General features: G+C 38.4%; 1 protein-coding gene across 1 annotated transcript in view; it reads left to right on the top strand.

The window, feature by feature from the left end:
* The window catches only part of ATM (ATM serine/threonine kinase), a 133,454-nt gene that overhangs the window by 46,898 nt on the left and 71,476 nt on the right, over positions 1–15,080 (top strand). Inside the window, exons 15-23 of the mRNA XM_021696364.1 lie at positions 275–400; positions 1,584–1,673; positions 3,520–3,682; positions 4,634–4,833; positions 7,177–7,259; positions 7,356–7,511; positions 8,364–8,439; positions 8,571–8,701; positions 11,091–11,211. Of these exons, the coding sequence (XP_021552039.1) occupies positions 275–400; positions 1,584–1,673; positions 3,520–3,682; positions 4,634–4,833; positions 7,177–7,259; positions 7,356–7,511; positions 8,364–8,439; positions 8,571–8,701; positions 11,091–11,211 (1,146 nt within the window). The remainder of the gene's footprint in view (positions 1–274; positions 401–1,583; positions 1,674–3,519; positions 3,683–4,633; positions 4,834–7,176; positions 7,260–7,355; positions 7,512–8,363; positions 8,440–8,570; positions 8,702–11,090; positions 11,212–15,080) is intronic.

Here is a 15,080-nt window from a genome sequence, read left to right as displayed (position 1 = left end):
CGGGGGGGGGAGGGAGAGGGAGAAGCAGGGGGAGAGGGAGAGGGAGAAGCAGGCTTCCCGCAGAGCAGGGAGCCCGATGCGGGGCTCGATCCCAGGACCCTGGGATCATGACCTGAGCCAAAGGCAGATGCGTAACTGGCTGAACCACCCAGGCGTCCCAACCAAATATAACTTCTAAAAATGCTTCATTTTACTTCTTAAGTAAAACTTTAAAAAGCAATTAGAGAACTGTAATTTTAACTGGAGTTTGGATTTTTCCTTCTTTTCTTAATAGTCTCTAATGCAGTGTGCAGGAGAAAGTATCACTCTGTTCAAAAATAAGACCTCTGAGGAATCTAGGATCGCTTCACTGAGAAATATGATGAATCTGTGTACCAGTTGCTTGTGTAACTGTACCAAGGTAAGATGTTCTTACTTGACTGGTTAGTCTAGGAGGTTGATAACTGGTTGGTTGGTGGTGGTACTGGTTTTTGGGTCCATTCATAAATGTATACACTGATTTAAAATTAAAGTGAATGGTAAATAAAAGTAGCAACCGGAGGAACAAAGCAACAGGTAATCTGAGTTTCTTGTGAAATCAGTTCATCATTTCAGGAAGGTTTCTGAGGTTATTTTACCGCTTTTATATACAACTACACGGGCAACTCTTTTATTGCCCGCATGTTTTTATTCATTTTTTTTTTAAATTTTATTTTATTTTAAAAGATTTTATTTATTTATTTGACAGAGAGAGACACAGCGAGAGAGGGAACACAAGCAGGGGGAATGGGAGAGGGAGAAGCAGGCTTCCCACTGAGCAGGGAGCCTGATGCGGGGCTCGATCCCAGGACCCTGGGATCAGGACCTGAGCTGAAGGCAGACGCTTAATGACTGAACCACCCAGGCGCCCCTGTTTTTATTCATTTAATAATTTGGTGACTACTGGCCGTGTGATGTGCATACCACTATGCCAGGGCTAGCGGGCACCACGAAGATAAACATCTCCAGCCACATACATTACTGTCTTTTGCCCAGACAGTCTTCTGTTACACTTGGTAGAAAGAGTGCTACTCTGTGTAATCTTTGTTCTGATTGGGGCCAAGCCTGAGGTATAGCTGAGCCAACCCAGGGTGCGGGTCGTGGTTGGAAAAACGTTTTTTGGAAGCTAATGATACGACATGGCTATATAACAATATTACCAGTATATATTTTTCATTTTGTAATGTGTTTTTCTTTTTTTTCTTAAAAAAAAAAGTGTAATTTGTTTTTCGGTGTTTTTTTTTTTTTTTTTGAAAATGGGAAAGGAGAGAAATGGAAGAATAAACTCTAACTTAAAATTATTACTCTTGTTTAGGGTTGGTAGTTGGTATTTTACTTTAATGTTTATACACAATTTAATGGACTATGGTTATTACTTTAAAAAAAGAAGTTAGTGTTTTTAATTCAATTTATATCTTGGCCCTAATTGTAAACTGTTTATGCTTCTTATGATAGAGAATTTCCAGTGTAAAAAAAAAATATCTACATTTCATTTAAGATAGAGAAAATATTACCTGCCAGGATGACTTTTTATTTTTTTGTTTGTTTTTTTGTCTTAATTACAGCCCAGTCCAAATAAGATTGCATCTAGATTTTTCCTACGATTGTTGACATCAAAGCTCATGAATGATATTGCAGATATTTGTAGAAGTTTGGTAAGTATGTTTGTTTTACCACCCTATTTCATTGATTCTAAGATTTTTTTTTCGTTGACATCTTTCTTCAGTAGGGATGCATCTAACAAAATGTGGCATCTTTGGTTTTTTTTTTTTTTTAAGATTTATTTATTTATTTGAGAGAGAGAGAGCATGAGAGGGGGAGGGTCAGAGGGAGAAGCAGACTCCCTGCTGAGCAGGGAGCCTGATGTGGGATGCGATCCTGGGATTCCAGGATCATGACCTGAGCTGAAGGCAGTCGCCCAACCAACTGAGCTACCCAGGCGCCCTGATTTTATTAAATACAGAAATTAAAGTTACTTTGTTTTAGGAAGGAACATACTGTTTGCTTCTTAACGTCAGTACCATACATTCTGCTCAGCTTTTAATTTTTCAATAATGAATAATAGACTGAATGATTGGAAACTAATCATCTAGGCTTATACTTATTTCTGTGTAACACTAGCAGAAATCAAAATAATCATCTATCCTGGGGCGCCTGGGTGGCTCAGTCGTTAAGCGTTTGCCTTCGGCTCAGGTCATGATCCCGGAGTCCTGGGATCGAGCCCCGCATCGGGCTCCCTGTTCCGCGGGAGGCCTGCTTCTCCCTCTCCCACTCCCCCTGCTTGTGTTCCCTCTCTCGCTGTCTCTCTCTCCCTGTCAAAATAAATAAATTAAAAAAAAAATCATCCTTAAAAATAAAAACAAAAGGGATCTCTGGGTGGCTCAGTTGGTTGAGTGTCCGACTCTTAGTTTCGTCCCAGGTCATGATCTCGGGGTTGTGAGATTGAGCCCTGCTTCGGGCTTTGCACTGCTCGTGGAACCTCCTTAAGATTCTCTCCCTCCCTCTACCCCTGCCTCTCCCACCCCCAACCCCCTTCCCCACCCCTGCTTGCACGTTCTTGCTCTCTCTGAAAAAATAAATAAATAAATAAAACAAAAATTTTACCAAACAACCTATTTGCATTGTGGTATTTATTTTTCTTCCATACAAACGGACTTATGCTACACATGCTCATTTGTCTGTATGTGCCTGGCACATGCAATAGATACTCAAATATATCTGTAACTTGGTTATTTTCACTTAATAATAAATCTTGGTCATTTTTCCATGTTGCTACATGCTGCTGTTCTTTACCTTTTTTAATAGTAGCGTTGTATTTCATTACTGGGAATGGTATATTTGTATTTTTAGCCCATCTGACCTTAACATTGGAAGTGTTTTCTATTTTTTTGTTGTTGTTACAAAGAGTTTTTGGAGTAAAGATTCTTGTACTTTTGTCTATTTGTATTTGTGCATATGAGGGATGTAGAATAAATTCTAGCCCTGGAATTGCTTGTTCAGAAGGAATGTGAATTTTACTTTTTGATGGATATTATCACTTTGCTCCAAAATAGTCATACCAATTTATACTTTTCCCCATATGCTCATCAATTTTGGGTAGTATAAAGCTTAATATAAGAAATTATTTTGGGGCTCCTAGGTGGCTCAGTTGGTTAAGCAGACAACTCTTGGTTTTGGCTCAGGTTGTGATCTCAGGTTCCTGGCACGCCCAGCGGGAAGGATTCTCTCCCTCCCTCTCCCCCTGCTCGCACGTACTCTCTCCTTCTCCCTCTCTCTCTCAAATAAATAAAACTTTGAAAAAAAGAGAAATTATTTAAAAATTTTGCATATTATTATTATATAGACCTATTACAGTTTATCCATTTTTCACTGTTGGACACTTAATAGAAATACTGCAATGTTCATACACAGGAATCTTGATTTGTTTGAATAGTTGAATTTTAACTCCATCATGCTTCTGAAAGAAGCCCATTTGAACCTCTTTCTTTTTCTTCTTTGAAGGCGTCCTTTATCAGAAAGCCCTTTGACTTTGGAGAAGTAGAGTCAGGGGAAGACGACCCTGATGAAAATCTGATGGAGGTGGAGGATCAGTCGTCCATGAATCTGTTCAGTGACCCTGGTGCTAGTGAAGCAGGCATGTCTGGAGATGGCCAGAGCACTTTCGGTGAAGACGCACTTACTGCTTGGGGTTGCTTTCACCTCTTTGTGTGCATTTGGCCATACAAAAGGCCTCATACGTACCAATTTTATGCTCATTTTATTTTCCCTTACATAGTCTATGAAGTTTGTTCCCTTCTGTATATGTTAGATTTCTCTGATTATTAATTGAATTTTATTAACTACTCGTTTTATTCTTCATGAGAGGAATTTAAAATATTTACTAAAGAAGTAGAACCATGTGATGGGTTATTTGGAAAACAGCAGGAGAGGGAAGACACCCATACGGCCATCACTTTTAACCGTTTTCCATTATTATAATCAGCATCAACGTTCAAATGCTTTTTTTTTTTTTTAAAGATTTTATTTATTTATTTATTTGACAGAGAGAGACACAGCGAGAGAGGGAACACAAGCAGGGGGAGTGGGAGAGGGAGAAGCAGGCTTCCCGCCGAGCAGGGAGCCCGACGCGGGGCTCAATCCCAGGACCCTGGGATCATGACCTGAGCCGAAGGCAGCCGCTTAACGACTGAGCCACCGAGGCACCCCTCAGATGCTTTTTTTATACCTTGTTCATTTTAACAATTATAAGCGTTTTTTTTCATTAAGCTATTTGTATTGATAATTATCCTTTTTAATGGCTTCATAATATCCCAGTTAACATACATCATAATTCAGTTGACCATTTTTTCTTGTCAGAAATTTAGATTCCTTTTTCTCTATACTTATCAGTATTGTAATGAATTTGTCTATATAGATTTTCCTATAGATTATTTCTGGATGATGGAATCCTAGGGTAACTTTTCATGAAGAAATTTGAAGCTTTTAGTGTGTAATCAATTTCACCATGATTTTGCTTTCCATATACTTTTATTTCTTTTTTTTATATTTGAGCTAATGTTCAATATGTGTTTCCTGTATCCCTCTCTTAGTTTTAATAAGTGCTTTTTATTTTCAGGTGCCATGAATCCTTTAGCTGAAGAACATCTGTCAAAGCAAGATCTACTTTTCTTAGACATGCTCAAGTTCTTGTGTGTGTGTGTAACTACTGCTCAGACCGGTCCTGTGTCATTCAGAGCGGCTGATATTCGGAGGAAATTGTTAATGTTAATTGATACTAGCATGCTAGACCCTACTAAATCTCTCCACCTACACATGGTGAGTTAAGGGAAAGTAACATATTCTCAATTCTGTCTGTTGTTGCTGGGTAAATGTAGCAGACTGACATATAAGAATCATGTAGTACCTTTGATGGCTTGAAATTGCTTCCTTAGGAATGAGTCTGGTGCTAGTTATAAAATACACTTTTTCTTTTAATGTACTGTGAAAAAATTTTAAGTGGATCCTGAAACATTAAGACTTTCATGGACTTTGGATAGATTTATTATCTTCAGGTATGATTATTATAAATTATTTTAAAGTAGGCTAAGAAACACAATCTCTGATGTGAAAATAATACATAACTTTGTAGTTGAACTCTGAATCTTGCCTTTACCTTAGTTTATTTGCTTTAAAGTTTTGTTTTTGCTTTAAGTATTTTGTTTCTTTCCAAGTTTTTTTAATTCCAGTTTGTTAATATACACTTTAAATATTTTTTGATATAATTTCAAAGTCACAATAAAATTACAGTACTACAGGGATTCTCCTATTCCCTTCATACACTCGCACAGTTAACATTTCACCAAATTTGCCTTTTCATTTTCTCTTTCTGTGTGAACGCGTGCACGCATTCTCTCTCTCTCTCTCACACACACACACACACACACACACACACGTCTTTTGTTCAAAACATTTTGAGATTAAGTTGCTGATGTGATGCCCCTTATACTTCAGGGTATGTGCCAGAAACAGTGATACTCTCCTATAGATACTCTGCTAATCGGGAAATTAACATTGTATCATTGCAATTAGTTGTCAAGTCTGTTCATTCTCTTTGAACTTGGAGCAGTTCTTTAGTTTCTCCTTCTCTTTCCTGACCTTCATATTTTTAAATAATATAGCCACTTGTTCTCTAGGAGCCCTCACTTTAGGTTTGTTTCCTGTAATTAGATTTAGGTTTTGGTGAGAATGTTAGAAAAGGAATCCCTCTCCTGCCCTGTCCCCATCAGTCTGTCCATCTGCTGGTAGATGAAACCTTCAGTTCCAGTCCGACATCGTAGAATTTGTTTTTTTCTCTTTCCATATTTGTAGCTCCCTTTTCCAGCAGTGAGAAAGCTGGCTTCCTACTTACCTTCAATATAGTTACTTGTTTACTCAGAATACTTATATGTAACATACCTCCTGACCATGTAGGCCATCACCCCCTTTGCCCCAGCATCGGTGAACATTGAGGGAGAGCCTCTAGCTCACAGTTATGGTGCGTAAGTCCATGGTCATGCCCCCAGTCCCAGAAAATTGGCAAACATCCCTGTGTTTCCTCAGCCCTGGGAAACATGCCAGGGGATTCCATGAGTAGGACCTCTTGCAGTCATGTACGTTGTGTCCTTGGTAGAATCCCTTGTCATGTTCCAGCTGCAGTGAACAAGCTGGTTGATCCTTTGACCCCAGCAAATGTGCTTGGTTGAGCCCTGTTCGATTCCCTGATTTTGACCCCGGCAAACTAGTCAAGTCTCCAGCCCTGGCCAGTGAGGAGGGCTGGGTGCTTTTCTTGAGGCTTTGGTGCTTCAAATCAGTTCAAGACACTCAGTAGCATCACATATATCACTCTCAAGGCAAATATTTAAAATGGTCCAGTTTAGTCTTCTTTTATATCTGAGGAGTAAGAAACATTTTTCTACATGTAGATGGTAGGAAAGAATGTCTTCTGATTTCTTATTATAGCTAGAAAGGGATTTGGCAACTCTCCGAAACTGGCTGCCTGGTTGTAACTACCATGATTATTATAGCTGGTAGTTGCTGAGTGCTCTTTGGTATCCACAGTAGCATAGAGAACCCTACAAGGTTGCTCTATAGGAAGATAACTCAAGGTGTTTATGACTTTTTCCCTGCCCACAATTATCTCTGCTGTCCAAAATTCATTCCTAGGACAGTTTGTAACTATTGAAGTCTTATCCCCAGGCATTATTTTTGGAGGGTAGGGATGTAACAGTAGTTTCAGATTCTTGCTCAGGCTCTTAACCCCAGCAGTGATAACAACTACTTATTTATTGAATTCCAACAATAAATTCTAGACATTTACATTCATTTCCTTTATTCCTCATAGTAATCTGGCCAGGTGTGTGCTATATCCCCGTTTTATAGGTGAGAGTACAAAGGCTCAGGTGACAAGGCAAGTTTTTTAACCACACAAGTAATAGGTTGTAGTGCTGGCATTTGAATCCAGCTCTGTTTAACCTCAGACTTTTTTTTACTACACTGCCTCCTTTAAAAATTCACTGATCTTTTTTGTGTGCGTGTGTGTACATGTGCACACATTCATGGATGAATTTATGGTTACATATGTATGTATTTAAGCAAATGATTTATGAAAAAAAATGATTTTTTTCTCTTCAATTATCTTAGTATCTAGTGCTTTTAAAGGAGCTTCCTGGAGAAGAATATCCTTTGCCAATGGAAGAGGTTGTTGAACTTCTAAAACCACTATCGTAAGAAATTAAAGCCATCTCTTATCCTTACTTTAAATTTATAAGCCAACTGGTATGTTCTGTTATACTTACAAAGTTAAACTTTTTCCACTGCAGCAATGTGTGTTCTTTGTATCGCCGTGACCAGGATGTTTGTAAAACAGTCTTAAACCACTTCGTTCCTGTTGTGAGGAACCTATGTCAAGGCGATACGGATGCTGAAAACACAAGGGATGCTCAAGGGCAGTTTCTAACAGTGATTGGAGCATTCTGGTAGGTGCAGAGTATTTTGCAGAGTTCTTAATTTTCTTTGCTACTCTGGATACAATTGCAGACTTTGCATTTCTACCTTAGTGACTTGGCTAATCCTTGAATGTAACTATATACAACCTTTAACAATAGTAGAATGTAGCTCCTGTTTTCCTCCTTAATTGTTTGAAGAACTGCTGAACACACTGGCCTTGTCACCATCTGGGTATTTTATGCACAGACTGTGACGTAACTTTATGACACTGAGGAGCACATGTATGCGATTTAGAACCCACCAACCCACTTGATTGATAAGGACTTCTGAATTGGTGTAGAACGTGGTTTTGAAATCTTTGCTATAAGAACAAAACTTCACAAATGTTTTCCTTTTAAAGCAAGTTTATGGCCTGGTGAGCAGAAGTGTGATAGCCCCTAGATGACGTATAATCATATAGAATGAATAAGATACATTAAAATGAACTCCCCCCCCCCTTTTTTTTTTAAAGATTTTATTTATTTGTCAGAGAGAGCAAGAGAGAGAGCGTGAGCAGGAAGGGAGAGGGAGAAGCAGATTCCCGGCTGAACAGGGAGCACGATGCGGGGCTTGATCCCAGGATGACCTGAGCCAAAGGCACATGCTTAACCAACTGAGCCACCCAGGCACCCCTAAAATGAACTCGTTTTCAAACTAACTTCTTTTACGAAAGTTGAGAATATTGACTGGCATATGCCACATGATGAGAATTAAATTTAATATGGAAATTGGAAGGATAAGAATAATTAGAAATTGAATAAGTAATATCCAATGATTTTTTTTTTTTTTTTACTGTGCTTTTACTGGAATAATTTGGCTTTGAAACACTTACTTTATTTCAGGCACCTAGCAAAGGAGGGGAAATGCACATTCTCTGTAAGAATGGCACTAGTAAAGTGCCTTAAAACTTTGCTTGAGGTGAGTTATTCCACGTTAATTATTAGTAAGGTCTCCAGTGAAATTTCTAAAGTAGCCTTTGTTTGTTTTTGTCAACGGGTGATTTTTCTCTTAGTATTTCATATTTAACACCAGTTGTTCTTTTCCCATAGACCGATCCTTATTCAAAATGGGCTATTCTTAATGTAATGGGAAAAGACTTTCCTGTAAATGAAGCATTTCCACATTTTCTTGCCGATAATCATCATCAAGTGAGCATGTTGGCTGCAGAGTCAATCAACAGGTAAGGGGTCCTGCCTTCACGAAGAGTCTGGGATGCCGCAGGTGGCGATGTCGTGTGACGCCGCCGTGGTTCCCCGGCTGTGGCACGAGAAAGAGCCAGCGTCGGCCAAGGATCCACTGTACACCTGGCATGGATGCTTTCTCTTAATTCTTTTTTTTTTTAAAGATTTTATTTATTTATTTGACAGAGAGACATGGCGAGAGAGGGAACACAAGCAGGGGGAGTGGGAGAGGGAGAAGTAGGCTTCCCGCGGAGCAGGGAGCCCGATGCGGGGCTCGATCCCAGGACCCTGGAATCATGACCTGAGCCGGAGGCAGACGCTTAACGGCTGAGCCACCCAGGGGCCCCCCCCCCCCTTTTTTTAAAGATTTTATTCATTTATTTGACAGAGCGAGAGATAGCAAGAGCAGGAACACAAGCAGGGGGAGTGGGAGAGGGAGAGCAGGCTTCCCGCTGAGCAGGGAGCCCGATGCGGGACTCGATCCCAGGACCCTGGGATCATGACCTGAGCCGGAGGCAGATGCTTAACGGCTGAGCCACCCAGGCGCCCCTGCTTTCTCTTAATTCTGACAGTCCTATCACTTAGACACTGTTATTGCCTCCAGTTTGTAAATGAAAAGTGGCTTCAAGAGAGAAAGTAACTAGCTCAGTGCCCTGTAGCCAGTAAGTGGTGGAGTTGAATGAGGTGTGTCTGCTCCCACTGACGGGACACCATGGAATGTTTGGCTATTACTTTGTATTTTATAGGAGTTTGTAAAATGAAAATGAGCACATTTCACAGTGTGCTCATTACAGTTACGTTCATGTGAGTGAACATACAATTAGGCATTGGAGTAATCCTGTCCTAGAGACCTGTTCTGTTTGAGTACTTGAAGAAGCAAGATTAATTCCTTAGGACTGCGTGTTTCTCAGGTTGTCCATTTGATTTTTAAGATCTAAATTATAACCTATCTCTGCCTTTCCCACCTTCCACTCCCTACAAATAAAGTACCTCTCTCCTTTATTTTTCTCAGTAGCATGTATGACCACTTGAAATGTTATATTTTAAATGTAGCACATCTAGCTTAAATAGAAGCTGCTAGAAGGCATTGGTTTTTTGTCTGTTTTGTTCATTGTTGTATACTCAGCACCAAAAACAATTATGGCATATGGTAGGTGTTCAGTAATTTATAAAATAAATGAATATTTGAAAAAGGAACTTACGTTATGCTTTTAAAATCACCAAAATTGAAAATCATTTGGTGGGTAACTTTACTATTCAGATATAAGTAATCAGTAATTAAAGATTGCTATAAAGAAATTGCCCCAGCAGTCATATAAATGTATGTGTTAGATAAACCTAACGTGTGTGCATAGTTTGAATATGCTGACAGTAGTGTTTTCACAAATCGGAATCGTGTCTAATCTCTCAGGTATAGGATGCTTTTCAGGACTTGCAGTGTAAGGGTTACTAATGAATGTGAGCTTTACTTCAAGTCCTTAAAAGATGGAAAATACACACCAAAGCTAAAGATCTGGGGATATGGAGAACCACAAGTTAAATGTAATAAAGCAGTGCAGTGGTGGCTTTGGAAAACCTCTTTAAGATTTAAAACATATAAATTCAAGAATGACATGAACATAACATCTGTTGGGATTTTTTTGCTTTTTGGTTATTGTTGATATTTAATAGTGGGCTATTGTAAGAGATGTTAGAGAACCTGGAGGAATCAGAGAACCCCAAAAAGTATAAAAGCTTTGGTTACTAAAAAAGCAGAAAGGACAAAATTGATCAGAGTTGTCCTTAAATATGATAGGATATTATGCAGAGAACACTGGTCAGCTCTTTTCCATCACATAAAAAAATTAAATAGATCATCAAGGCATAAAGCTATCCACTTTGCAGGACAAGATCACTTTTTTTTTTTTTTTTAAGTAGGCTCCCTGCCCAGCGGGACCCCAGCACAGGGTTTGAACTCAAGATCTGAGATCAAGACCTGAGCTGAGATCAAGAGTTGGACGTTTAACCAACTGAGCCACCCAGGCGCCCCCGGGATATCACTTTTTAAAATTAGAGCAGGGGGACAGGTGTCTAAGGCTTGGTGTTTGATCACAGGATAATTTTTCTTTATGGGCTAGTTGGAGTTCAGGACTTTTCAAGTTTGGGCTCTAAGCTAAAAGATTTTTTGAGACCCTTTCAGTTCTAGGAGAAAAGGGAGTATATTCTAAAGACCGGATACTAACCAGTGCATCTGAACCTGTTTAAATGGGCTTAGATTTCACTGGGTTTTTTGAAAGAAGGCCCAGTATGCTAGTATATCTCACAGTGTGATTTATTTGTGTCCCATAATACGCTTTGGAAAATAACGTTTAAGGTAAAAAATTATTTGACTTTTTTTTTTTTTTAAAGGTTATTCCAGGATATGAAACACAGAGGTTCTTCCACATTATTGAAAGCACTTCCTTTGAAGCTTCAGCAAACAGCTTTTGAAAATGCATACTTGAAAGCTCAGGAAGGAATGAGAGAAGTGGTAAATTCAGCAATGCGTAATTGCTTTTATCACATATTTCTTACAAATATGCCATGTGTTACTTTACCAGTGTGGCCTAAGACAGTTTGCATCCACCAGTTTACTAAAACAACTGTGTGAATTAATTGAAATTGGTTAGAATTAGTCCAATAATCGCAACTTCTTTTGGTTCAACTTATATGTACTGTTTTTTGTGGGGGAAAAAACAAAATTTACTGAGTTTTTGTGGGAGTACAAACGGCTTTCTTTTTTTATTAAAAGTTTTTTTAAATCGAAGTGGGGTTAACCTACAGTGTTGTTATATTAGTTTCGGGTGTATAACATAGTGATTCTGTACATTACTGGTGCCTGTCACGGTAAGTGCGGTCACCGTACAGTATTATTACAGTGTTACTGAGTATATTCTCTATGCTGTGTTTTCCATCTCTGTAACTTACTTATTTTATAGATGAAGTTTGTACCTCTTAATCTCCATTCTCTGTTTCACCCATTCCCCCACCCATCTCCCCTCTGACAACCACCAGTTCTCTGTATTTAAAGTCTGATTTTTTGTTCATTTGTTTTGTTTCTTAGATTCCACATGTAAGTGAAATCATTTGGTGTCTGTCTTTTTTTGACTTATTTCACTTAGCATAATACCCTCTAGGTCCATCCATGTTGTTGCAAATGTCAAGATCTCGTTTTTTTTATGGCTGAGTAATATTCCATCGCTCACACACACACACACCTGCATACATACCCCCCACCCACCACATCTTCTGTATCCATTCATTTATCACTGGACACTGGGTTACTTCTATCACTGGGATATTGTAAATATTGCATAGAAGTGCATATATCTTTCAAATTAGTGTTTTTGTTTGAGTAAGTACCCAGTAGTGAAATTATTAGATCATAAGGGATTCCCATTTTCAATTTTTGGAGGCACCTCTGTACTGTTTTCCACAGTGGCTGCCCCAGCTTGCATGCCCAGCAGCAGTACACGAGGCTTTCCTTCCTTCCACATCCTCCCAGCACTCTTTATTTCTTGTCTAGGATCCTGGTACCAGCCATTCTGACAAGTGTAAGGTGATAGATATCTCACTCCGATTTTGATTTGCATTTCACTGATGATGCTGTGTCTGTTGTCCATCTGTATGTTTTTGGGAAAATGTCTATTTAGGTACTCTGCTCATTTTTTAATCAAATTGTTTTTTGGGTGTTGAGTTGTAGAAGTTCTTTCTAATAAATATTTTGGATGTTAACTCTTTATCAGATATATCATTTGCCAACATCTTCTTTCATTCAGTAGGCTGCCTTTTAGTTTTGTTGATGGTTTCCTTTGGTTTGCAAAAGCTTTTTATTTTGGTGGAGTCCTAATAGTTTATTTTTGCTTTAGTTTTCTTTGTCTGAAGAGACACATTCAGAAAATTGTTGCTAATTTCAGTGTCTAAGAGATTACTGCCTTTGTTTTCTTTTAGAAATTTTACGGTTTCAGGTCTCACATTTAAATGTGTGGTTTTTTTTTTTTTAAGATTTTGTTTATTAGAGAGAGAGAGAGAAAGCACAACTAGGGGGAGGGAGAGGGAGAAGCAGACTCCCTGCTGAGCAGGGAGCCCGACCCGAGTCTCGATCCCAGGACCCTGGGATCATGACCTGAGCTGAAGGTAGATGCTCAACCGACTGAGCCACCCAGGCACTCCTCACATTTAGATCTTTAATCCATTTTGAGTTTATTTTTGTGTATGGTATAAGAAAGTGGTCCAGTTTTATTTTTTGGCAGATTTCCCAGCACCATTTATTGAAGATACTATTTGTTTCCCATTGTATATTCTTGCTTTCTTTGTTGTAGGCTACTTGACCATATAAATGTGGTCTGGCCTCTTTTTTCTGTTCCATTGATCTATGTGTCTTTCTTTGATGCCAGTACCATACTGTTTTGATTGCTGTAGCTGTGTAGTATATCTTGAAATCTGGGATTGTGATACCTCTGGTTTTGTTCTTTTTCAAGACTGTTTTGGCTATTCAGGGTCTTTTCTGGTCCCATATAAATTTTATGAGATTATTCTAGTTTTGTGAAAAATGCTGTTGTTATTTTGATAGGAATTGCATTAAATCTGTAGATTGCTTTGAACAGTATGGCCATTTTAACAATATTCTTCCGATCTGAGAGCATGATCCATATTTCCAATTTTTGTGCCATCTTCAGTTTCTTTCATCAATATCTTACATTTTCAGAGTATAGGTCTTTCACCTCTTTGGTTAAACTTACTCCTAGGTATTTCGTTCTTTTTGGTATAATAGTAAATGGCATTGTTTTCTTAATTTCTCTTGCTGCTACTTCATTATTAGTGTATAAAAGTGCAACAGAGGGGTGTGCCTGGGTGGCTCAGTCGGTTAAGTGTCTGCCTTTGGCTCCGGTCTTGATCTTGGGGTCTTGGAATCGAGCTCTGCATCGGGCTCCTTGCTCAGTGGGGAGACTGCTCCTTCTCCCACTCCCCCTGCTTGTGTTCCCTCTCTCGCTGTCTCTCTCTCTCTCTGTGTGTCAAATAAATAAATAGAATCTTAAAAAAAAGTACATCAGATTTCTGTGTATAAATTTTGTATCCTGCAACAGTATGCTGAATGCATTTATGAGTTCTAATAGTTTTTAGATAGAGTCTTCAAGATTTTCTATGTGTAGTATCATGTCATCTGTAAATAGAGACAGTTTTACTTCTTCCTTACCAATTTGGATGACTTTTACTTCTTGTCTTATGGCTGCAGCTAGGACTTCCAGTACTGTGTTGAATAAAAATGGCAAGAGTGGACATCCTTTATTTGTTCTTGTTCTTAGAGGAAATGCTTTCAGTTTTTCAGCACTGAGTATAATCTTAGCTGTGGGTTTTTCATAGATGGCTTTATAATATGGAGGTTTGTTCCTTCTAAGCCCTCTTTTTTTAGAGTGTTTATCATGAAGGATGTTGTATTTTGTCAAATGTTTTTTTGCATGTCTTGAGGGGATCATATGGTTCTTATTCTTTCTCTTGTTAATAATGATGTATCACATTGATTGTGAATATTGAATCATCTTTGCATCCCTGGAATAAATCCCCTTGATTGCAGTGAATGATCTTTTTTGATGTCTTGTTGAATTCAGTTTGGTATTATTTTGTTGAGGATTTTTGCATCTGTGTTCATCAGGGATATTGGCCTGTAGTTCGTTCGTTCGTTCGTTCTTTCTTTCTTTCTTTTTTTTTTGGCATCTGTCTGGTATTGGTATCAGGGTAATGCTGGCCTCAGAATAAATTTGGAAGTTTTCCTTTCTCTTCTATTTTTTGCAGTAGTTTGAGAAAAGTAGGTATTATCTCTTTAAATGTTTTGTAGAATTCACATGTGAAGCCATCTGGCCCTGGACTTCTGTTTGTTGGGAGTCTTTTGATAACTGTCTCAATTTCTTTACTAGTAACCTGTTCACATTTTCTGTATCTTCCTGATTCAGTTTTGGGACTGTATGTTTCTAGAAATTTCTCCATTTGTTTTAGGTTGTCCAGTTTGTTGGCATATAGTTTTTCATACTATTCTCCTATAATCCTTTGCCTTTCTGTGCTGCCGGTTGTTATTTCTGCTCTTTCGTTTCTGATTTTATTTATTTGAGTCTTCTTTTTTTTCCCTTGATGAGTCTGGCTAAATAAAGGTTTATCAATTTTGTCGATCTTTTCAAAGAACCAGCCCTTGGTTTCATTGGTCTTTTCTATTTTTTTTTTTTTTTTTTTTTAGTCTCTTTTATTTATTTCCTCTCTAGTCTTTCTTATTTCCTTCCTTCTACCAGTTTTGGCCTTTGTTTGTTCTTTTTCTAGTTCCATTTGGTGTAAAGTTAGGTTGCTTATTTGAGATTTTTGTTGTTTTCT

This window comes from Neomonachus schauinslandi, chromosome 11 (assembly GCF_002201575.2).
Source record: "Neomonachus schauinslandi chromosome 11, ASM220157v2, whole genome shotgun sequence".
Classification (NCBI taxonomy): Eukaryota; Metazoa; Chordata; class Mammalia; order Carnivora; family Phocidae; genus Neomonachus; species Neomonachus schauinslandi.
This window is presented reverse-complemented; position numbering and strand designations above follow the sequence as displayed.